Here is a 23,521-nt window from a genome sequence, read left to right on the forward strand (position 1 = left end):
GGGGTCTATAAGATCTAACAGAGATCTAAGGGGGAGGCCTATGTTCAGCAGTGGACGTCCTATGGCTGAGATGATGATGATGATGATGAAGAAGATCTAACAAATCAAAATCAAAAGGTTAATTAAACATTCACACGATTATGATCTTAATAATGATTTTCAAAAACCAAAAACCAGACGTCTGACAAAAATATGATAATTACCGCTGCACCAAATCCAAAAATACTCAAAGGGAAAATAAAAATATCTTAAAAGCTTTTCCTTTCAGCTCAACATGAAAGTAAAAATATCTGTTAAAAATGTGTATTGGTTTGGCTTTGAGACTCGGTGTCTCTCCACCGCGCACCGCGCCGATTCGAGTGTACTACAGATGTCGTGAATAAGGATCTATTCAGACTAGCGTTTTAAACACCAGGAAATAATAACTTTGGAGGCGTCTAAGCACAATTTCTGCCACATGGTCATATTGTACAATCGTTGATGTACTTATAAAGTGTTATCGCTGTAAACAGCCACATCTCACCACTACTGGATCGGCAATCAATCACTTGTACCAGTTGTATCCAAGTCCAATAGAATTTGGAAGAGCCAAATAAGTATACTGTAGCGCGGGGCACGCTTCGCCATTATTAACTTTAAACTTGTGTTTATTCCTTAGGTCGATCTATTGCAGACTTGACAAGATACGTTTATTTACGAATACAGATATACGATTATTAACTACTTCATCACCAGCTTTACTTTAACCAAAACATATGTCTTTATTTTACATACCTCTATAGTACCTAAATCATAGCAACAGTAGGTACACCCGCGGACAAAAACGCAAGTCTGTAATCGCCCTAAAGCGTGCACACGATTGAAACTCGACGAGAGCACTCGGCACGCATTCAGTATCATAGCCAGTACCGTCTATTGTTTCTGCCAATTGAAAACCACTTCAGATCAACTTTATACGCTTGGCTTCAATAATGCTATTGAACAGTTAACTTTTGTTAAGCTGATATTGTCGTTTGGTATGTTAAGCAGCTTTTTTGCTTATTAGCAATGATGACGAATGAAACAAAATTATTTATTTACAAATGGTGATATTTACCTCCATACATAAGTAGGTACTGTACTGCCTCTCTGTGGTCTACTGATCTTAAGCTCAATTGAACATGAAGTCTTGATTACGCTTCCCAGACCAGCCAAAACGATAAGATTTTCCAAGTAATTTTTCAGTAGCAGACTTTACAATATCGGCAGTCTGTGGGAACAATCTAGATACACTAGAACATTAATTTAATTAAGTAAGGTTTCTCGAAATAAGATCATTTGAGTATGTTTAGTCTGAACATAGCCTTTTATGTTACTAAGGACACAGATTGAATCCCAGACATCAGATTACAAACCTTTGCGTGGCAGAAATACCAATTAGTTCCAGCCTCTACGTTAAGATATTTAATCTATGTAAGTAAATAGATTATGTGCCGAATCACCATTTGAAGCAAACTATCCAATTAATTAACAGTGTCACGTAGTCGTAAGTACGTCCTTGCAAGTTGCTTGATGTCATAATATTATTAGACAAGCAGTTCAATTATGGTATTACCGTTATAGGTAATCTAATTTAGTTAAATGGATAGCTTTGACTATAAAACTTTCCTTTGTGTATACAGCACTTTTTATTTTCCTTTTCCGATAAAAGAAAATCACGAGCGACGTTGGCACTAAACCGTACGATTTGCCTCCATACAAACCGTCAGCAGTTGCTATGAAAAAACACAAGGAAAAACAAATACAAAATCCTTTAACAGAAAACAATGCCTTCGAGCTAGGTTGGCGTTTCGAGAGAGTACATTGACGAATTTTATGGGCTACCTCGAAGTTCCACCGTTCCACAAACAAATGAGCATCATTTGTACAAGAGAAGATTCTAGAATAACACTAAAACTTTATACTGTTACCAGTTTGTACCTGTACCGTTATTTAATTAGTGAATTGGATCTCGAGCGCCGATTCCATTTACAAATTAACATCGTTCATTACTGACATTAAAACATGTAGCACATTTCATTTTGCAGTCTGACGATTTGTTTTATTAATTGCTCCAGAATAGATTGTGCCGTACCTAGGTATCGATCGTAGTTTAATAAGTACTAGATTGTACGCCGTAACATCGTCAGGGGTCACTCACGCCGACCTCACTCAATGTCATCGTGGACACAAAGGATCAATAGTAGTCATCAGGTACTGAATACAATATTGTTTATTAAATAAGCTCTGTAAAGTTTAATTAACCTTTACGGATTAATTTTAGCTTGGCAACATCAAAGCTTATATTATTTTCATTTAGTTACAGGACTTTCATCTGACCATGAAAGTCCAAAACCGCGAGATGTATCTACAGCGGCTATGTATCAAAGCGGGAGAATTTATACCGTGATGCGGTGAGCGGCGCCCGGCGTTCGCTTCCCGAGGTGTTTGCGAGCCAATTTGGTGCGGTCACAGCTTTTCACCAACAATAAACCTTAATGAAATTTGCTCTAAGAGATTCTAAGAGATTCGTTTATAGCCCATTAAGTCTACATCAAAGATATATCTTACTCAAAGAGTCGTTTTCTCGGTTCGAGTGGTGCTCGCCCAACTGTGGAAGGCTGAGATTATTGGTGTAATGTAATTGAAAGGAGATCAATGACACTTCCACACTAATCTATTACGTATACGACTTTAGTCATTCAAGAGTAGTTACCGAGGTGATTAACAAAGCTAAAACTACCTAATAATTCGATAATTGGCTTCGTATCCAATCTATGCTCCATCAAATACAAATTTATAGCCACATGGGTATTAATACAAGGTAAAAATGTGTTTCAAAATGACATCACCTGTTATTAACTGTTAAGAAAGGTAATTTGTTCGTTAACTGTCGGTTATCGCTTATTAACTGTTCACCTGTGAATGTGACTTGACGTAGGTACCATTCATTATTGAATGAAATAGGTAGGAACTTGAACAAATAGGTAAGCTGGAAAATCTAAAATGAACACGTACATCAAAGAACAAAGAATGTACCTATATATCAACGTCAAAATATTTATGAACACTAAAACGTTCGCACTCTCGTGGGAAAATGTCGTTCGCCCTAGTTTACCAGATCACTGAAACTTTCAGCTTCCACATTTTAAACATGTAGCTTTGAAAGGCAGCTGGCAGCCATTAGGGACCTCGGGTGACAAGAGTTAATATTTAAAACACACGTCCTTTTTTTACACCTCATGAAAAGCTCTCGAATTATTCATGAACTTTCTAATTGTAATCGTTTTCTAATCGATAAAGAAATTGCTCGAATCGATAAAACATATGTACTTTCAATCATATGATTGAATATAAGTAACTTAGAAGCTCTTAAAACAAATAATAACTACAAATAAAGTCACAATATAGTGGATTGGATTCTCCGCAGCGTTGGTAATGGCGCGATTGTGACGACTAAATCTCGTTAGTCGATAGTTGGGGGGCCTATTGTCCTAGGCGAGCTATGGAAGCGATGACATGCGACACAATGCTATGAAATAACAAAGAATAGATGAAATATGAAAGGTATTTTTATATTTCAAGTCACATTATTGATTTACAACAACGAACATTCATGATAATCGTCATATAATGGCCTATTACTATCCCGGAGTTGGGTAGCTCGCATTTATCAGACCTTACTGCCACAGAATGAAAGATCCAAATAGGCATTTTGTACGGAATTTATCACAATATGAATTAATGGAAAGTGGTCCTAAATGTTATAATCATTTTAGTTCTTGCATAGTATTTTATAACAAACATTTAGGTACGCTTCGCTAGTTTTCAATACATAGTGAAGTAGCATTTTTCTTTCACGTAGGACTTCGAAATCAGGTCGTCACCGCCACTAAGACGGCGCTCCTGGCTTCAAGTGCCTGGGCTAAAATTACATTTGCTCTGTAGAAGACTGGGTTAGGGAAACACCGCAAAAATCACTTTTAAGAATATTACGTTCAAGTGGTAAAAAGGTGCACAAGTACCTAGTATAATCAGCAGAATACTCACAGAATTTAAACTTATTTTCCATAAAGAACGCCTTTAAGAACCAAATTAGTTAGGTACTAGGGGTGAAATACAATTTGAATTTCTAGGATTCTGCATCCGACGCCCACTAATATTTTTATCAGCCTCATGAATTTTCATATAGGAACAATGGGTTACAGACAATAATTAGCCACCTGAGCCTTATTTAGTTTTATTCCTAATTCTGTAGATACAAGGCAATATTCCCTACTCGGTAAGAAGCTTATATAGAGCCGCGGTCACGAAAAGTTTTCTATGCGACATATCTACCTAATAGCACAGATTATATAATAGTTACTACGTAACTAATAGCTAAGGTTATAAGGAAATGGAATTGTGGAAATAATGTAACAGTCAAATTAGCTCCATGAAATATGTACTTGATAAAACCTTTTGACTTATTTTTTGGTATAAAGAAACAATATTAGCCCTGTTGCAATATAATCCTGAACCTGAATTTTTTGCAAGTATGTAAATATAGCATAGACGTGCCCACAACCATTTTTTTTGCCTTCCTCGATCACAGCATCAAAATTGTTTAACTTCATAAACCCTTTTATGAAAGTGTAAAATGTGAAAAAGAACAGTAGAAAAGTACTGCCATACCCTAAAGCCGCTAAACGTATATGAAGGGAAGGATACGGATAGAGTTATGAAGGACATTTATTTAATCCGGGTTTATGATCGGGGTGCGGTGACAATAGACGAGAAACCACTGCGTATGACTTGTATTCAATCAAATTATATTTCATTTTTTACTTATAATTTTCTAACAATTATATCGTTACAAACTTCGTTGTACATAAATTAGACCCTACGCCTTGTTCTCAGAAAAAGAATACAGTAGGTACGAAAATATTTTTTATTCATAAACATTTATTTCAAGTTAGCGTAGGTATTTAGATATGATTAAAGCTAACAAGACTTATAAGTTACTCTTCCAAATTCAAACAGAGAGTTATTGAACATCAATAAACGAATGCATACAAAAATTCGCGAGAACAGTTTGCTTAACGGAATGACCTCCTTAGAGCCTTCTGTCGTAATTTCGTCGAAATGAAATATCATGTCGATTCTAAAATCCTTCGGTTTCTTTTAAAGGTCACTGAAAAATTAGTCGGGTTTCCAAATTTATGGAGGCCCTTATATGTTCAGAAATCCCTACTGTTTTATGTAAATTTAAGGAGCAGTCCTTTGCCGACATATCTATCTGCTGGTATTTATAATGACACAACTTCAATGCACAATCACGGCTATGTAAATGAGATAAGGAACTCTGAGCACCACCCAAAAGTTTCTGAAGTACCTAATTAACAACTTCTTTAGCCAAATCTAATCAAAAAACAGGATCTTTTTTGTTCGCAAGTGCCCTCAAAAATATTAACAACCATTCAGAAAAGATACGAAAATAACTTAGAATACGCAAAAATAATTTTCTTGAAACCCCAAGAGAGAGGCATTGGTAATCTTGTTTCATACACATGTCACTGGCTTTCATTCAAGTAATGCTGATATAATCTGTGCAAGTATACTTATATTATACCTATGGCTGAAGAATTTTGATTGTTTTTTTGTACAGGTTTGTTTTGTTTCTTAATTGTTAGATAGCCCATTTATCGAGGAAGGCCATGAGACTTCAACGAGACTCGGATGGATAAAACCCTGTAGGACCTAGTAACTGAAAGAAACCTAATAAGGTAATTATTACTATGAAGAGAAAGAAAAGAACTAATATAAAAATTCCTGGAGGCAGCTATAATCTTCGTCGTCTTTTTAATTAGATGACCGACAAAAAATTATATCATACTAGAACTTATCTTTTATTTGGATTGAGTTAGAAAATCCTAATCGGGAAAAAGATGGCTCTCGGGAAATCTTTAAGAAGTCTCACTATTCTTTCCCTTAATTCTAACAGGAAGGATTTGTGTATAAATTTTGGGTGTGAATGAAGGTGTGAATGACACGAACAAGCAAATATAAAATAGAACTTGTCAGTATCCGCGTATGTAGCGTTTGTTTGAGTTCCTTCAATATAGACCAAATAGTATTTTTTTCATTACACTTTCGTTTCAATTCTAATAAGATCTGGATAGGTTGATACACGAATATGATAAGAGCTAAGAAAACCACACCGGCCTCAAAAATTGTATTCATAGTTACCGTATAAGAGTGACGTTAAAATTATCGTGCGTTCTCATCTCATCGGCAATTTGAGGCAATTTTCTACTGAGAACCAAGTGGCAGAAAATTGTATCGGACCTGCAATCAGACCAACTTGTTGAAGGAGAAGAAATTTCACTTCGTTTTGTATTCAATCTGTTTCATTGAATAACCGCCATTTTGAAAAGCCATCAAAGTGAATTAAAGTCAATACGATTTTATAAATTTATATTGTAGAAATCTAAAAATAAACCGACCCAGCTGAAAATATTATCTACTACTGAATAATTCCGGATACGGTTCATAATTAATTTCCGCACGATACGAATGCTCACAAATCATAAAAGTGTTAATCGATTCGTTAAAACCATGCTATATTAATCTAATTAACTCAACAAGTCGCTCGATAAACCTCCGATTGTAATCAATTACATGTACGGATTTATTTTCCAATTTTAGCGAAGCATTTTTGTAACTAAAAAATCGTCGTATTAAATCCTAACTTATCATAGTAGCTTTTTCGGTCCTGTAACGACGACCGACAAAGTTGTAATTTTCCAAAGAATTCGGAAAGTTGAGATTGTTTTGCTTGATCAGTGTTTCGAGAAGCCCTGGGGAGGAATGAGGGGTGGGCGGAGTCAGCCGGGACCAGCAACAGGTCCTGGTCCAGACAGGATCGATACTCGGAGGCTGGAGCATGCGCACATTGCATTGCAAACAACATGCGCTCTCTGATACTGCTCTTCTTGTCATTATTCGCTCCAAGTAAGTAAAATTAACCTTTTATATACTAATTTATGTGAACAGTGATATCCTAGTTATCGGACTTAAGAGTGCGTGTGAAGTTTTTGTGGTACCCATCCAAATCATAGTCTTGTAAACCTATGTTAGATTACAAACGTCAAAAGAGATTGTCTATGGCTCGTGCTATTTGTTTTGGTACTAGAATTTCCTTATTTTTAAATATATTAGACCCCAGAATTAGTAAGAGAGCTTTATTCAAGTAAGCTTAATTAAACGTATTGTAAATATCAACTGTAAGCAGCCAATATCTCCCGGGAAAACTAGTTTTTGAGAAGCCAGTGATAAAATATTCACGATAATATTTACATTTGGGAATAAGTACTTCTTGCAGCTACAGAATTGTTGCTATTTCTATTTTTAACGTTTTATAATTGAAGCCAATTTCGAAAACATGTCTTGTTTATTTATTAACGTCAATATATTTTCTTTATACATGTAAAAACTGTAAACTATGCTGATCGATGAAATACCTGCATTGGACATTTATTTTGATAATGGAACACTTTATGGAGATGTCGAATTTTTTCTGTTATTTAAGTAAAACACGGCAGCCAGTCAGTGCTTTAGATACCACTCAACTTCTACACGGTTTCTTAATCTCAATCAAATAAGAACTACTCTACTACCACATAAACATGTACTTAAAATCCACATCCTCATTTCCAGAAGGCGAATGCGACCTTCTTCGAGACAGTGTCCACGTGACATCAGCAGCAGCCAGGCCCAACAATGAGCTGTGGTGCTACAAGTGTCTGGCTGAGCTGCCCGATGACCGCTGTGCTGATCTGCGGCATAATAACTCCGCGCTCATACATAAGTGCCACAACGATAGAAGGATGTGCATGGTTAGTATGCGTTTAACTTTACCAAGAACAGCATCCACAGACTGTTATTAAGGGAAAGGTATTAGGGTTTACATTTTCGTGAGGGTAACATTAGGTTATTGACCTATCTACACTCAACATACCTAATGTAGGAAAGGGGATGGGGCAGGCGAGATCATTTTAAATTATTGACATACTAAAGCTTCCTTAAAATTTAAGAATTAGTTTATCCAATTTCGTCACCCTTCTGCTAACGTGTTTCGTCTGCTTCAATAAAATGGATTAAGTGTTAACGACCAAACGGGAACATCCAAAATTAAACTGAAAATGAGCCGGCTCTAAATATACGTAACTATTTATAATGCATTTTATTTCCCACATTGCAGGTAAAACGATTCTCCTTTACTACATCAACGGAGAATTCCACGACGTTGCCAAAAATGTGGGCGTTGGAACGCAACTGTACCAAGCACTGCGAGCCAGGGTGCATCGTCATCGGCGAACGCACCAAGCTCTATGCCTGCACTTCTTGCTGCACCACTTCACTATGCAACTACGGCTCAGGAGCTGAAGAAACCGTATTCGATATATTCACTGTAGCAATAGCACTCCTCTTAATATCATTATGATTCAACTAAACGGCTTAGTTAAGTTACGTCATCCGTACCAAAGACAATGACGGGAGTTCTAGGAAAATTATATCAGCATATCGATCTACTTAACTGAAAATTTCATGTAATTTAACAAGATTAGTACGCCTACGTGATGCTAACAGCGAAAATACTGATGTTTTTACACTAAGTGAGACCGTCATAGTTAAGCAATGTTACCAACCAATGAGAGGAGAATCAACAACGTTTTTGTCAAGTAATCTTTGGACTGGATGTGATATGAATGATGTCATGATACCACCTAACTTATTACGAATTTGAAAAGGAACCAAATAAGAAAGGCTTTGATCATAGATTATAATAATATATGGATTAACTCTACATTCAAAAATCAATTAATATAGTTACCTACCTAATGTTGTTTTGCTTTTTAACAGAGACTTTAGATACTTATACTAAGTACCTACTAACTTATTATATTAAAACTGTAGCTAGGTAGATAGATAAAGCTTTTCAGGATATCCAAATATGTTCCTTGCTATTTTCTCATACATTTTATTATAAAGTAGATAGAAAATCTTATTGTTACACTGAAAATAGTAAATAGTAATGCAATATTTTCAGTTATGTAAATAAGCAAGTTATAATATTGAGAGATTATCCTTGTATTTAAAATCAGCTTATAAAATGTTCAGCAAAAATATTCGAATAAAAAATATAAGTAGATAAATCGAAAATCTTTATCAGGATAAAAAAAATATTAAGAAGATTATAGAGATGTTACAAAGAGTAACATCTTATAAGTAAGACCTATGGTAGATAAATAAAGCGCTTTTAGGTACCTATATAATTAGTTTTTAGTATTGTAAGTCTACTTTTAATGCCAAAAAACATGCTGATATTAGACGTTTTACAACAATAAAAAGTTTCTTTTGTTTATTTTAATCTACTTATTTGCTTTTTCTGAGTTCAATAGCCTCACAATACATTTAATTACTTAATGTTAGAAAACTAGCCTCCAGGTATATAAGTAATCGAAGTTACCGTCTTAAAACCACCAGCTTGTCCGAAGATATGTAGAAGGATGTAGATTACCCAAGTTTCACTCTCCCAGTAGGTATTTTTCAACTTTTCAGTCACATTATAGAAATAAATAACGGGATATTATAAATTGCATATCAAATAAATAATCGCCTATCAATAAATCCTCATCATTTATATTCTTTTTTACATCAAATAACTTACTTCACTACAAATAAACTAAATGTTTAACAAAACTCAAACTGCAGATAATTCGAAATTATACATCAATATGACATTGCTTTTTTTATTATAATGCAATACAGTTAAATTTATTCTTGTACAAAAATACTACATACATAGCATTAATACTGACTGCACAGCAAATTTTCCATATTTCATAGCAAAATAACTATCCCAGTCGCATATTAACCAGTAAATACAACAAAACCTATTCATCATATTTGTCTTAATTTTCAAGAAGCCATGCTCGGCAAATTTAATGATTATTATAACAAAAAAATCCTGTCACATTGCATTATTTCTAAAAACAGAACAAATTAACTGAAACGGTTCGCGGCTTCGCGCGCTTTTTCGTCACTGGAGTGGAGGGTGGCGCGAGCGAGTAAGATAGAGTTCAATTAAAACCATTGTATTAAAAATTGAAGCTAGTAACGAAAACGAATCGCTGCAAAACCGACTCCACGTAGTCTTGTTTGCCCTACCCCTAGAGTGCAATTCAAAACCGCGTAGGCGCGGAGGGGCGAGGCGGCCTGCGAGCTGAGGAGCAGGTAGTTTTAACGCTCGCCGACGCGGTTGAGGCTGGCCGGATCTGCCGGCCAGTAAGCCGAAGCTGCGGTGGTGAGCGTGAAAATCATCTGCGACGATAAGCTCGCATGGGACCGCCGGAGCCACGAAGCGCCGGAGCCGTGACAGAAGCCATGCTTGCTGCATGTTGCATGCTTACTTCCATGTTGCATGCCTGCTTACATGCTGCATGCCTGCTTGCATGCTTCAGGCTTGTTTGCATGCTTCTTACAGGAAAATAAAAATTCCAAAACTATGCCAAAAGATGATTCTGACTATAAACATTCTGAAATATGATATTATAGTAGTAGCCTTTTAATGACTACTTATATGAAATGTATGCTAAAAGGAAATACTGACAATGACTGACAATGCACCAGCCCCATTTTTTTTAAAGAACTATAGTATGCAAGCATATCATCGGACTTGCGATCCGACTCAAGTACGTGGCGCCACCTGCAGAAGCTAAAAATGTTGCCTATTGGGCAAAAAAGGAAGCGTGAACGCTTATAAATAATTCAATAAATTACAATTTTGTATTTAATTTTATATTTTTTTGCTGATCTCATTATGCCGTAATTAATAAATAATAAGATGACTGTGACTAATAAAAAGCTGTTTTATTCAGAAAAACTGCTGTAAATAATATAAAAACAGAAGCTATATTTAAAAGAAAAAGAGTTAACATGTATAATGTGCATTAAGATTATTAGCTGTGCATTGATGAAAAAGCTTTTGCTTTAGGAAAAATCGCTGTACGCTGTGAAAATAAATTGTAGTGTGTTTAGTGATATTTTGAGTTGAATATTTTGCTGTGCAATCAGTAATTTTGATGGGAATTCGGAATCTTATTGCATAGAAAAAGGATATTTTTTGATTTGCGTTTAAATACTACCCATAAATAACTTACGAATAGGTACTAGGTAGTTACCTAGCACTGAACTAATATAAAAGATAGTATAGCTTCTGCTATACTTTTCTTGGGCTATATTTGGTCTTGGGCATACCTGCCTGCCTTCTCATAGAACGTTTCCAATACTGTTTGACTCCCGCGGTTTCGCCCAAATCCCATGGGACCTTCTTCGTTAAGGTACTACATTGCATATGCAGGATCAGTAGAGGTCCGTTCATGTAGGAACTATAGATAGTATAGGTGAAGTACGTAGGCATAATGTGCTAGATGAAATATTTTTTTAATAAGTGTTCACAATTTAAGTAATTAAATCCTCTACTGTAATGTCATTATGTAGGTGACTAACTAAGGCACCTTGACTGACGTAGGCAAAATCGTCGTACGAAGATGGAGCTAGAACAAAAAAATATACCCAGAAATGTAAGAATATTCTATTCTAATAAGTGCCTGCGCTTATGGTATGAGCAACTAGTAGTAAAGGGAATATTGGTTCCTTCACATTTCTTCGCCAACGGGATGTGACAAATAAGTAGAGGTACCTACCTACGTAATAAATTTGAAAAAGTATAGTTTCTCTAATGCTGATCTAATCAGAATAACAATGTAATTTTACTAAACGACATTGTATCTGCCACACGTTTCGATTCGTGCCAGCACCTTTGTACTAGAATGTCCTAGATGGACGCGAAGGTCAATGAACGCAGACATGTAGGTAAGTATACTATATACATCATACTAAGTATTGTATAACGAGGAAAACTACCACAGCTACCTATCGAAGTTAGTTGGGCGACTTTAGCCCGCTAATGTTTGATCAAGGTCGATTTAATTTACAAATGAATCACCTAAGTTTGTCGAGGCATCCTGATAAAGTAACTTCAATATGAATACTAATGTGGTAGGTAATTTTCGTGGTACAACAATGTTTAATCGTCATATCATAGGTCACAATAATAATTATTGTAAATCGTTTACTGCTTTTCATGCTATTTGAATAACATTATTGTATTGTGTAACATTGGTCAACAGTCAATACATTATGTAAGCAGAAATGATTACTTTAATGTTGGGTTATCTATCAATAAAAACACTGATGTTATATAAGTTAATTTATTATGAATAAACAATGCACAGAAATAAATGCAATCCCTAGTTTGCAACCTAAAACATAGCAAAAAGTTTAGTCATAATTGGAATGAACCATATTCAATTTCTTGAAGACTGGGAAGGTATTACTTGGGAGGACATAGTTTTAAACTTAAAAAATATTGTTATACTTTTATAATTATTACAGAATTAAGTTAGGAGAGTTGACCACAGTCGGAGATGACGATTTTCTTTGAGGGCTTGCCAGACTGTGAGCCAAAGGCTTCTACTTGCTTGACCACATCCATGCCTTCAACAACGGTGCCGAACACCACGTGCCTGCCATCCAACCAGGAGGTCTTCACGGTGGTGATAAAGAACTGGGACCCGTTGGTGTTGGGACCAGCATTGGCCATCGACAGAACACCAGGGCCGGTGTGCTTCAGGACGAAGTTCTCGTCAGCAAACTTCTCGCCGTAGATGGACTTGCCACCAGTGCCATTGTGGTTTGTGAAGTCACCCCCTTGCAACATGAAGTTGGGGATCACACGGTGGAAGGTGGAGCCCTTGTAACCGAAGCCCTTCTCGCCGGTACACAAGGCGCGGAAGTTCTCACAAGTCTTGGGAGTGACATCTGTTCTAAGCTGTAACAAAAAAAAACAACAAAATAAGAATATTACATTACTATCTAGAATGTTCCTAAGCGCGATATTTTCATATCTGTTTGAAAAAGTTGCTATATTTCCACTCATGGAAGTAACTCCCAGATGGGTGTGTCACTATCGCGAATCGGTTTTGTTTATAGTGGATGAGTAATACAACTTTTCACCAATGAGCGCAGTCGCCGCCGGCGCATCGCTTTCTTACGTGTGAATGTAACCAAAACAGCCAATGGAGGCTACAGTGATATACAAAAACATAAACATCATTACAATGGCAAATTCCGCTCAAATCATAATTATCTATAGCTTGAAGATTTGACCTTCACTTAGCGTAGGTAATCTTAGTCGCGAGAATTAATACCACTACATCTATCTATATATAGCTAAAAGAGCCGATTCCCCACATGTGAAATAAGATCAAGATTACAATATTTTAAATTATTAATCAGAAACAATAATCGAGCTATTGGAATTTCAATGAGTAAAAAGTGCACCGCACTAAGACATATTATAGCGTGCTTTCTGCAAAATCACGCCGGGCCGGCCGAGGCACCGGTGTGACGAGATGTAACCGAAATATGAAGATGTTACATACCTCAACAACGATTCTTCCCAAAGCAGAACCGTCAGCGCTGACGTCGAAATAAACTCGGGGTAAAGCCATATTGCTTTAATATGTAGAGTCTCAGACGAATTAGATTTTATTCACCACAATGACGATGCGTCTCCTGTCGATGCCGGGCGGAAACAGAATGTAGCATAGACAAATTTCTTACGTCATATCCTACGACGTTCGAAATATATGAACGATAATATTATTTCTACAAGCACGCTAAACACACAAACTAAAATATCAAACTATGATAACAAATATTAATTGTGGTCAAATCAAAGAAAAAGTATTTTTTAAATAATATTTATATGGTAGGGTACCAGTTACTAATTTACTACACCGATAAATAGCTATGTATTGTCAAGTCAAATTATATGCAACTAGTTATCCTTAACAAATCAATCTAGCTGCATTTAGTATGATTTTCGAGGCCAAATTACTTCGAAATGTGTATTAGAGAACTTTTATTGTACTCTATAATTGTTTTCCAATTATTTACTGCATCAAATTTCAGAACGCACGTGTAAGTGTTGCCAGTTACTAGAAAGTTCAGAAAAACATTTTGGAACTATTAATTTCTGCTACATTCAATTCAATAAAGGTAGGTTTTAAATGCTAGCTACCGATTAATGATTGCAACTGTCGGCCGCACATGCCGCGACTGCATGAAATAAGCCGCGGCTGGCTGCAATACAGGTTTGTATGTATTTACATGAAACCATTTTTACATGAAATCATGCAGTTACCACAAGTGCAGTTAGCTTTCAAAAAGGCACCTTACAGTAAAATTATTTGGTTTTGATCGCTGTCATTAGTTTTTAATTACGATCGCCGAGTGTGTACTTTTTACAAATATTATGTACCTACCTCGTAAACCTTTTTTAGGTTTGAAGTCTGAGTTAGGGCGAGGCACTTGCCTTTGCACATCTATGCCTTTACACAAAGTTAAGGGCTTATTAAACTTGACTAAATTCAGTCGTCTAAATTAGGTTTCCATGATATTTAATGGAACCTACCGTCAAGTGTAATAAGCTTAAATACGCCCTTTACATGAAAGTGCATAATCTTAAAACCAGTGTAAAACCACCCTAATGCTGATGTCATGTCAGTGACCGTCATGTCAAAATTGACAAACTGACGTTTAAAATTTCAGTGATCAAATTCCCTGAAAATTATTACATTTATTCATTTTCATGTAGCTAAAAGTTATACACGTACATAATCGTATGAAAGAAATCAAAATAATTATTTCGTGTGTTTAAGTAACTCCTTGAGACAATAAGCAGCTATATCGGTATGTACACGCAACAAAACTTAACATACGGTGTGGTTAACAGCCGGTACAATTTACTTGTTTTAATTGGGCTTTCAGCACAAGATGAGTTTAGAATCTATAAAGTACACCAGGGGAAATCTGGAGATCCTAGACCAGCTCAAGCTCCCTCTGCAGACAAGATACGTCAAAGTGCAGGGTGTTGAAGATGGTTGGAAAGTAATTAACAAAATGCAGGTGCTTACATTGTTTTGAAGTATTTATTATATTTGCATTTGCTTAACTGAATCGTAATGGAGTTACATTGACCTTAAGATTCAGCACTTATTTTATACATCAACATTGATTGCATTCTAAGGCAGATTTTATTTGAAGTTCAGTTAATTGGAGTTATTTAAGTATTTATGTATAATTTTAGGTTAAACTTAGACTTATATTTTTACCATTTGTTCTACGTTACAGGTGCGAGGAGCTCCTGCCATAGCTATAGTCGGCTGCTTGTCTCTGGCAGTGGAACTAGAAAAAGACAACAATTCTGACAAAAAAGTCATGCGACAAGAGGTCAGTTCTTCACCTCTTCAATGATAAAGTCTATAAAGACTAACATATTGTATAAAATTTAACTCCAAGCAGATAATGATGTGACAATATTAAAATAGATAAAGTCTCTTATCATTGTTACAATATGTGAGATGAGTTATCAGGAGTTCTTATCTCCACTCTATAATGGTTAGATGTAGAACTCTATCAATTGCATCACATGTCCAATAAATAATTTAAATACAATATCAATACCACAACTCATAGATAATGTTCAAATAAACTCATCTTAACAATAAAGATTATGTAATTCTAATAGTTATAGCAACAAACATAATTTTAGCTAACTACATTTTAGTCATTTAAATAACAGAATGTAATACATAGGAATCTAAATATGTTAATGAGAATATTAGATCTGTATGTTATTGGCAACATTTCCTTTGGTTACAGATTGAAGGTAAACTTAATTACCTAGTGTCGGCAAGGCCAACAGCTGTAAACATAAAACTGGCAGCTGACGAGCTGATAAATTTAGCAAATTCTCTGAGTGCCGATGAGAGTGTTACTCCTGAGGAATTTAAAGAAAGGTGGGTGACCTTACAAATAGTTTCCTGTTCACTTTTGTGTCAGAAATTATAAAAATTAATATCTTGAGCTATTGTCAGTTTTAATAATAGGAAAAATCTTCTGTTTAAATGGATTTAAAGAGTCCTAAAATCTTAAATAGAATTTTATTCTTTTATCAGGTTCATCAGCAGGATAGAAGGAATGTTAAGCAAAGATATAGAGGACAACAAAGCTATAGGAAGGTATGGATGTGAGGCTATACTGAAAACCTTGGAAGGTGATGGGCCAGTCAGAATACTGACACACTGCAACACTGGCTCCCTAGCTACCGCAGGCTACGGAACTGCCTTAGGAGTTATTCGTTCTTTACAGGATACTAAGAGGCTTGGTAAGTAAAAATAAATGTATATAACATAAAAGAAAAATAAATAATTGTCCTCGTGGACAAGCTTGACCTATATACACACAATCTATATATATAAAAATGAAACCCGCTTTCCGTTGTCACAACATAACATGAAAACGGCTTGACCGATTTGGCTTAAAATTAGAGGGGAGGTAACTTAGACCCGGGAGAACGTTTTAGGATAGTTTTTATCACCATCCGGCTACGGGATGCGGGTGAAACCGCAGGCGAAAGCTAGTACTAAATATTTATTGAATTACGCTATTGTTTTTTTTTCAGACCATGTATTCTGCACTGAGACCAGACCATACAATCAAGGTGCAAGACTCACAGCTTATGAGCTGGTCCATGAGAAGATTCCTTCCACGTTAATAGTAGATAGTGTGGTATCAGCACTCATGAACACAAGAAGGATTAGCGCTGTTGTTGTTGGTGCTGATAGAGTGAGTGTTTTGCAAACCAAATAATGCATTTTAAAACACTTTATCCTGTTTGATTGTGATCTGTAATTAATGGACATGTACCATAAGGCTGTAAATCTTTGAATTGGTTGTAGAAGTGATATTGCTTGTCCAAACCTAACTGTGTCTTACAAGTTATATTGTTCAAAAGATAACATATTAAAACTAAAACCATTTTACCATTTCAGGTTGCTGCTAATGGTGATACGGCCAACAAAATAGGAACATACCAAATAGCTATTTCTGCGAAACACCACGGCGTGCCTTTTTACGTAGCTGCGCCACTAACGTCGATAGACATGGCTCTTACATCTGGTGATAGAATTAAAATTGAGGAGCGGCCAGAGAGGGAAATGACTCATGTTGGAGAACACAGGATTGCAGCCCCGGGTATGCCTTTATGATCACTACTATAACTTCTCTTGTATGTAAAATATGTCTTGATTTATTTAAAATATATTTTGTTTCAGGCATAAGTTGTTGGAATCCCTCGTTCGATGTGACACCAGCTGCTTTAATTACGGGTATTATTACAGAAAAGGGAGTATTTGCACCAGACAAGCTGAGTGAAATTGATCCCAAATAACAAAAAATTTAATGTATTTATTTTTGTAAACTTACTGCATCTATTAATTTAAAAGTATTCAAAATACTATAAGTGGCTTATAAACAATACATACCTATGTTTTTATAAGATTGTTATACTGTTAACTGTTATAATCGCATGTAAGAATAAAATTTATTGTAGAAAAAAGAAATTATTTATTGCTATAACAAAGGTCTTTAATTTATCAACAGATTAATTATGTAGCTGTTGCTAGACAGAGATCCTATTCCTATCCCAATTCCAGCATACTCTTGATACTCTTCAATTTTTAAATCAAATATTATTTCGGCTCAGAGGGTTCCCAGTGAAAGAGGAGATCCATAGATAAAGTAATACAATAAGGTGATCTTTCGCTACATTTAACGGTTGCTGTCGTGCGATTACGCGTGCCAGTCCCGTACGAACCGAGCGATGTCGCTCTGATAAGCCAAGTGGAAAATCAAATTTCAAAATTTATAGTTAGATCTACATTTACCACAAATACTATGTAGCAGCCCTAATGTAGAAACTGATGCGCGAGCGTAGTGAGCGTGAGCGCACCTTTTTTTTTTGTCAGTTTGAGGGCAATAAAAAGACTATAAAGCACCCCTTTTTGTAATTTTAAGTGTGGGCGTGACTTTTGAAGACTATAAACTAGCCCCTACACAGAACTTTGTATCATAAATACACACATATCAATAGTAGGAGGTAACTCGGCTCGGGCAGCAACGCTGGCGCTAATAGTGCAGATGTTATACCTATTTTGTTCTGCTTATTTATTGTCTAAATATTTATAGTAGGTACTAAGAACAGTTTGGATTAAAAACTACTATATGATATTTGATCGTCTCGCAAACACTTTAGTAAGTTTCTTGTCACGACGGCGCGCGATGAGACGGTTAATCAAATAGTTTACTATACAGGCTGAAAAGCTGAGATTCCAAACGCCAAAACCAGCTCTTAAAAAAAATCCAATTCCAATATGTCAGGTTGTCGTTGTAGTTGGGCAAGTCGAGAATTTAGTTTTAGTTTTATTAAATTAGGGTAAGAATAGGACGTTGTGAATAAAAAAGTTATAATGATACAACAACATAACTCGGTGCAGTGTTGATGATTCATTTCTGTTCCAGAACTGTGTTCAGGTTTTCGTTTCTCTTTTTACGGAAACGATTCATGTTGTTATTTATTGTTTCGATTCAACTTATGTTCGGTAGTCTATCTAGTAAATGATCGCGGTGACAAAAGTGTTTATTGGTTTTAAGTGTAAGAATAAATTGTTGTAATGTAAATAAAAAAATATTGTTTGCTCGCGCATGCGTTTGTGTCAAAAACAGACAAAGGTTTTGTATGGTTTGGAAATCAGCTGTATTTTATGTGCAATGACTTAGTGATACAAAAGTGTGTGTTTGCAAGCGACAATGTACAGTGAAATTGGATACATAGTTTTTCTACTTCTTGCTCTACCGTATATCGAAAGTGGTAAGTACGAAAGAAGTTTTTATTCTGCAACCCACTTACATTTTAAGAGCAATTACCAAATCTCGGTGTGAACGGCAAGATTTACCCCTACGCTTAGTCATCGTATTTTAGAAAAGGTGACTTTCATTCCCTCACTCATAATAATTGATCCATTGCCTTAAAACTTTGGAAATGATAATGACTTTCAACCAGCCACAAAGACAACACTTGAGTAGGTACCCATTTTACAATTTTACATTGAAATATTCGTAAATACTCCACAATGTTGTAAATAATTCATGAGAGCATTAAGAAATCATGTAGGCCTACATTCAGCAAGCTGAAACAAAGGTGACTAGTCTGATGCAGAGGTGTCAATGACTGGGTGCACAACAGTCCTGTTGCAACATTATATTTACAATAGAACAAGAACATTGTAAACAAATTGTACCTGTGTAGTATACAACACATTAGTATTGTTTATTGTTTACATCTTCATTCATGGAAAACAAATAATGTTTTGTCTAGTTTAATTTGTATTAAATAGCTGTAAGTTCAGGCATTATGTTAATCATAGACAAAAGCAGTGAACCTTTTCTGTATTGTTGTTGTATGATCAGAATAGCTGGCTAAAACCTCATAATAATAACCACTATTTTAGTGTTCTCTTTGTCACTGTTTCTAACTATGCTACTATACCTTGGATGTTTAGGATTTAGTGAAGATATTAGTTTTAATATTTGATATTTTAGGAAGGCTCTTATTTGAAACTGAACATCTCTGTCAGAAAAAGTTCATTCATGTTTCGGTAGGCGCATTCAATTTGTGGGTCCTGGCTGTCATTTAAACAGAGTTGGCAATGGTCAAATTGTGACAACCAATCTTAACAAAGTCTAGATTGCCGGTGTAAGAAGTAGCAAATTCGCTCCACGCAAAACAGTACTCAGCTGCATCTGGTTACGTCAGCTGCGTCTGCGTCTTTTGGACATAAAATATTATTAAATTGAACTACATTTAAGTTTTCATCATTAGTGCCGAGATGAGCAAGTAACAACAAGTTGGAATCCCTTCATTGCTTGATTAAAATCAATATGTTATATTGACAATCGAACTATCAAAATTAGTTGAAGGTAATCCAGAAATTAACAACAGTTACCAGGCAGGTTTAACAATTCATAAACGTGTTGTACTGAACAATAGTCAGCTATAATTTTTATGTATGTATATGCAATTTGAATGTCAAGAGACATCACACTGAGTCTTTAAAATCAATAACCTTGAAGTCCCTCTGGAATCTAGAACTATTAGTAAACATTTTAGCACAACAGTGAACAATCAGCAAAAAAATACATTTCAATACTTTCACGAGCTAGTGAAGCATGGAAAATTTATTAAGGAAGCGATGGCTACTTAATGAAAACAATCATAAATAATGAGTTTCTATTTGTACACAAATAAGAGTCAAATGTCAAGAAGACATTCTTTACCGTCAACATTGCATGTTGCATTGTAATTGTACTGCCCATAAAATTTAATATTGTGTTGTAGGGAATTTCTTGAGTTTGCTATTGCATTTAAGATGATATCGGGTTGTATACTGTGATAGATCTTTTTTTGTACACGATACTAAACAAAGGCACCATACTTGCACATTGAGGGGGTCAGATAGGGCAGTCGCTCCTTGTAAAGCACTGATACTCAGCTACATCCAGTTAGACTTTAAGCTGACCCCGACATAGTTGGGAAAAGGGCTTGGAGGATAGACCATACTTGCAACATCTCTAGCCGACATCTTTAAGGAAAGGTTACCTATTATTCAAATACTATCAAAACTTCCGAACTTTTTATCCAGGTTCACTTATGGACATGAACAAAGTGTGGGGGAAGTGGGCGAATTCAAGTAAAACTATAATTTGGGTGCAAAAAAAACCATGGCATCAAATAAAATTATAAAATGTAATTTGGTGCTTCTCTAATTCACTTTCAACAATAATTACAGTTAGTTAAAACTGGCTTCAAAAATACTAGTTAAACTAGATACAATAGATAGGTTTGTTCCACATTTGGTGTTCGCCTGTGCAGTCAATGTTCGATATTAACGCGCCAAAAACCAGTTTTAAATAGTGACTCATCATAAATCAGCCATGTCATTCATCTACCTCTACCTACTTAGTGAGCTCCATTTTCGAAAGTTTGCAGTTGCCTGTTGTAAATGAGAAACCTACTTAATTTATTTTTAAAAAGTAATGACTATGAAGTTGGTATATGCAGTTTAAAAAAAGCTGTATTTTCCTTGAGTTTTAAGTAAATGGCTGCTATAATTAAGCATAAGCAACGTGTGTTTTCCTGCACAAAACTGAATGATTGTACCTAATTCTGAAAATGAAATTACATCACCACCACTGAACTATTGACTCATAAAACGATTTTTTTTATAATACCTAGCTACAAATGTTGTTGCCTAGTTTTTTATTTTTATAAACTTATTAAGAATATAACATACAGAGGTCATGAATATTTGGACAATGCAATTATACAACGAAATTCGATGTTATTATTTGCAACAAAGATTATGAAGAAAGATGCAATATCAGCTATGATTGCGATGTAAATTGCAGATAGACACTGCAGGATAACATGCATTTTCTGTGATGGCGACTTTGTTTACAAATAACTGAATTAATTTCAATGAGAAGCTGATTAGATTGTCGCGCGCACATCATGAAATATTTTTGTATCCTCTGACGTTCATAATTTTCCAAATTAAGTAAATCCCAAATTCCAATAGTTTTGATCACTATTCTCAACGTCCAGGCACAAACAATTAGTATTTTTTCCCATACCTTTTTTTACGAAGAATTTATTCATCGTTTTTCCCCAAAAAAGAAAGCTAAACTATAAATCGTAATAGCCCATTTCGGGTTCCAAAAACTATTCGCACACAACTGGGCTTTTTGGCAGGTGAAGGTGATTTATTCCTGTCCTAGTTGCCTAGAGGTGAGGGTGTTGTGATCGTGTGAAAAAGCAAATGGCCCTCTGTTACGGCGAGAGGAAATGACATCCATTCATGCGCTATCTATCCGTACCTCGAAGAACAATGATAGCTGTCCAGAGATAGGACAACGGATACTTTACAATAAAGATGGCCTAGCCTTTCCTTTAAGTATTTGAAATGAGGTTTTAGTAGGTAATTGTCGTCAGTAATTTTGTAAACAAAGGTGCTACCTACATATTACGCGACAGTCTGTTTATTCAGGTGCAGGGGAATGTATAGTAATATTATGCCAATTTTTCAATTCTTCCATTTCCAACCTCTTTCCTCTACGTTATCTTCATTATTACGTGTTAATTAGTTGAAAAGTAAAGTTTTATTTTTATACTTGTCTATTTATAGCGTAAATAACTCATTAAACCCATAGAATGTCAGTAACACAACAAACAACATACTTTAGAAGTTAATTATAATTAGTTACTTAATTAGTCATTTTAATGAGCTTTCTGATTTCATGATAGTCCTTGTAACGAAACCATAAAGTAAATAACCACTAGAGAGCGCACTCACCAATTTCTTCTAAGAACACGACTCACCACTGCGGGCGGGGGGAAGCGGGATAATCCGCGGCTACTATTGGTCAGTTCAAGGTCGCTACTAAAGGATCGTACTGATCGTAGCCTTATAGTACGCGCAAAATCACTAACTTTTGGCGAGCGTCGGGGCACTGTATGCGCAGTCAAGTGGTTTTATAGTCTTTGAACGAAACGTACCACCTAATTACGACAAAGATGCCCATTGTTATTCGGTGATTGTGCAAATCCGTCATTTGTTTCGTCTCGTCAGCAAAGCCTGGTCCATCCGCTCGTTCTTCTCTCGCTCTACTAACCGTTACACTCAGCTAACCAGTTCTTGTAACGAGTATAATAATACATCTATTATTATTAATAAGCACTTAGCATGTACCTACAAGTTATTTAATTAAAATTATTCTTTTTAATATCGGCCTCAATACCAAGCGATAGAGTATAATTATTTATGCGAAAAATGGCATTAAAATAATACTTTGTTAATTAACGCAATCAGTAGCAGCAGCAACCTCTAGGGAGCGCAAAGTAAACTCCGATAATTTAAAATAAGCTATCGCAGTTCAAAAACCCGACTGATCGGCAATCAGTGCAAAAGATTAATCCCAGGCTGCTGTTATTCTTATTTCGGGGATCTTTATTTCCTTCGCGCCAGCAAGTTTTGCGCTCGGTGACTCGGTCGTTCATTCTTAATTTGCGCGGCATAACGGTATCTGTGAGCCTTGCCTCAAATTACCTTGTGTTTTTATTTATCTTTAATAACCAAGTTTTACGCAGTGCAGTAGTCTTTGCTGTATCTGAGATTGTAAATTGACAATAACACCAGAACATACTTTAACAAGCAGCCAATCGTTCAAATTAAGATAATTAGTATTTTACGAGCGTGACGCGAAATGCGTACTGTGCCTAACAACTATAATCATGTTCCGTCACGTGTTCACTTTCTTAAAGATTTTTTCTGCCATATTTATTGTTTCTTGCGTTTCATATGTAAACTCATGCATTTTCTTGTTTTTTTTTCACGTTCAATCTTTCAAACAAGAACTTATGTCATTAGGTAGT

At 35.6% G+C, this 23,521-nt stretch overlaps 4 protein-coding genes across 4 annotated transcripts in view; 3 read left to right on the forward strand and 1 right to left on the reverse strand.

Annotated features, from left to right (window-relative positions):
* The first annotated feature begins 6,857 nt into the window (after positions 1-6,857).
* LOC110383984 (uncharacterized) lies at positions 6,858-9,424 on the forward strand. Its single transcript, XM_021344983.3, has 3 exons — positions 6,858-7,011; positions 7,717-7,895; positions 8,261-9,424. Exons 1-3 carry the CDS (start codon positions 6,969-6,971, stop codon positions 8,501-8,503), a joined length of 465 nt encoding a protein of 154 aa, XP_021200658.1. The 5' UTR covers positions 6,858-6,968; the 3' UTR covers positions 8,504-9,424.
* Positions 9,425-12,321: 2,897 nt separating this feature from the next.
* Positions 12,322-13,733, reverse strand: LOC110383983 (peptidyl-prolyl cis-trans isomerase). The gene is made up of 2 exons (XM_021344982.3): positions 13,569-13,733; positions 12,322-12,955 (listed from the first exon to the last, which is right to left on the reverse strand). Exons 1-2 carry the CDS (start codon positions 13,635-13,637, stop codon positions 12,527-12,529), a joined length of 498 nt encoding a protein of 165 aa, XP_021200657.1. The 5' UTR covers positions 13,638-13,733; the 3' UTR covers positions 12,322-12,526.
* Positions 13,734-14,686: 953 nt separating this feature from the next.
* LOC110384018 (methylthioribose-1-phosphate isomerase) lies at positions 14,687-17,614 on the forward strand. Its single transcript, XM_021345034.3, has 8 exons — positions 14,687-14,880; positions 14,959-15,096; positions 15,322-15,420; positions 15,853-15,989; positions 16,149-16,357; positions 16,655-16,818; positions 17,025-17,226; positions 17,307-17,614. The coding sequence occupies exons 2-8, from the start codon at positions 14,965-14,967 to the stop codon at positions 17,420-17,422; spliced, it is 1,059 nt and encodes a 352-aa protein (XP_021200709.2). The 5' UTR covers positions 14,687-14,880; positions 14,959-14,964; the 3' UTR covers positions 17,423-17,614.
* Positions 17,615-18,382: 768 nt separating this feature from the next.
* The window catches only part of Kuz (kuzbanian), a 49,524-nt gene continuing 44,385 nt past the window's right edge, over positions 18,383-23,521 (forward strand). The window contains exon 1 of the mRNA XM_064037337.1: positions 18,383-18,901. Coding sequence (XP_063893407.1) covers positions 18,841-18,901 — 61 coding nt within the window. The 5' untranslated portion in view covers positions 18,383-18,840. The remainder of the gene's footprint in view (positions 18,902-23,521) is intronic.

Source organism: Helicoverpa armigera, chromosome 12 (assembly GCF_030705265.1).
Source record: "Helicoverpa armigera isolate CAAS_96S chromosome 12, ASM3070526v1, whole genome shotgun sequence".
NCBI lineage: Eukaryota > Metazoa > Arthropoda > Insecta > Lepidoptera > Noctuidae > Helicoverpa > Helicoverpa armigera.

Coding starts and splice junctions, on each gene's coding strand:
- LOC110383984 (XM_021344983.3), top strand. CDS start 6,969: ATGCGCTCTCTGATACTGCTCTTCTTGTCATTATTCGCTCCAA. Junction 7,012..7,716: donor CTTGTCATTATTCGCTCCAA/GTAAGTAAAATT, acceptor CCTCATTTCCAG/AAGGCGAATGCGACCTTCTT. Junction 7,896..8,260: donor ACGATAGAAGGATGTGCATG/GTTAGTATGCGT, acceptor CCCACATTGCAG/GTAAAACGATTCTCCTTTAC.
- LOC110384018 (XM_021345034.3), top strand. CDS start 14,965: ATGAGTTTAGAATCTATAAAGTACACCAGGGGAAATCTGGAGATCCTA. Junction 15,990..16,148: donor CCTGAGGAATTTAAAGAAAG/GTGGGTGACCTT, acceptor TTCTTTTATCAG/GTTCATCAGCAGGATAGAAG. Junction 16,358..16,654: donor ACAGGATACTAAGAGGCTTG/GTAAGTAAAAAT, acceptor TTTTTTTTTCAG/ACCATGTATTCTGCACTGAG.
- LOC110383983 (XM_021344982.3), bottom strand. CDS start 13,637: ATGGCTTTACCCCGAGTTTATTTCGACGTCAGCGCTGACGGTTCTGCT. Junction 12,956..13,568: donor TGGGAAGAATCGTTGTTGAG/GTATGTAACATC, acceptor TTTTTGTTACAG/CTTAGAACAGATGTCACTCC.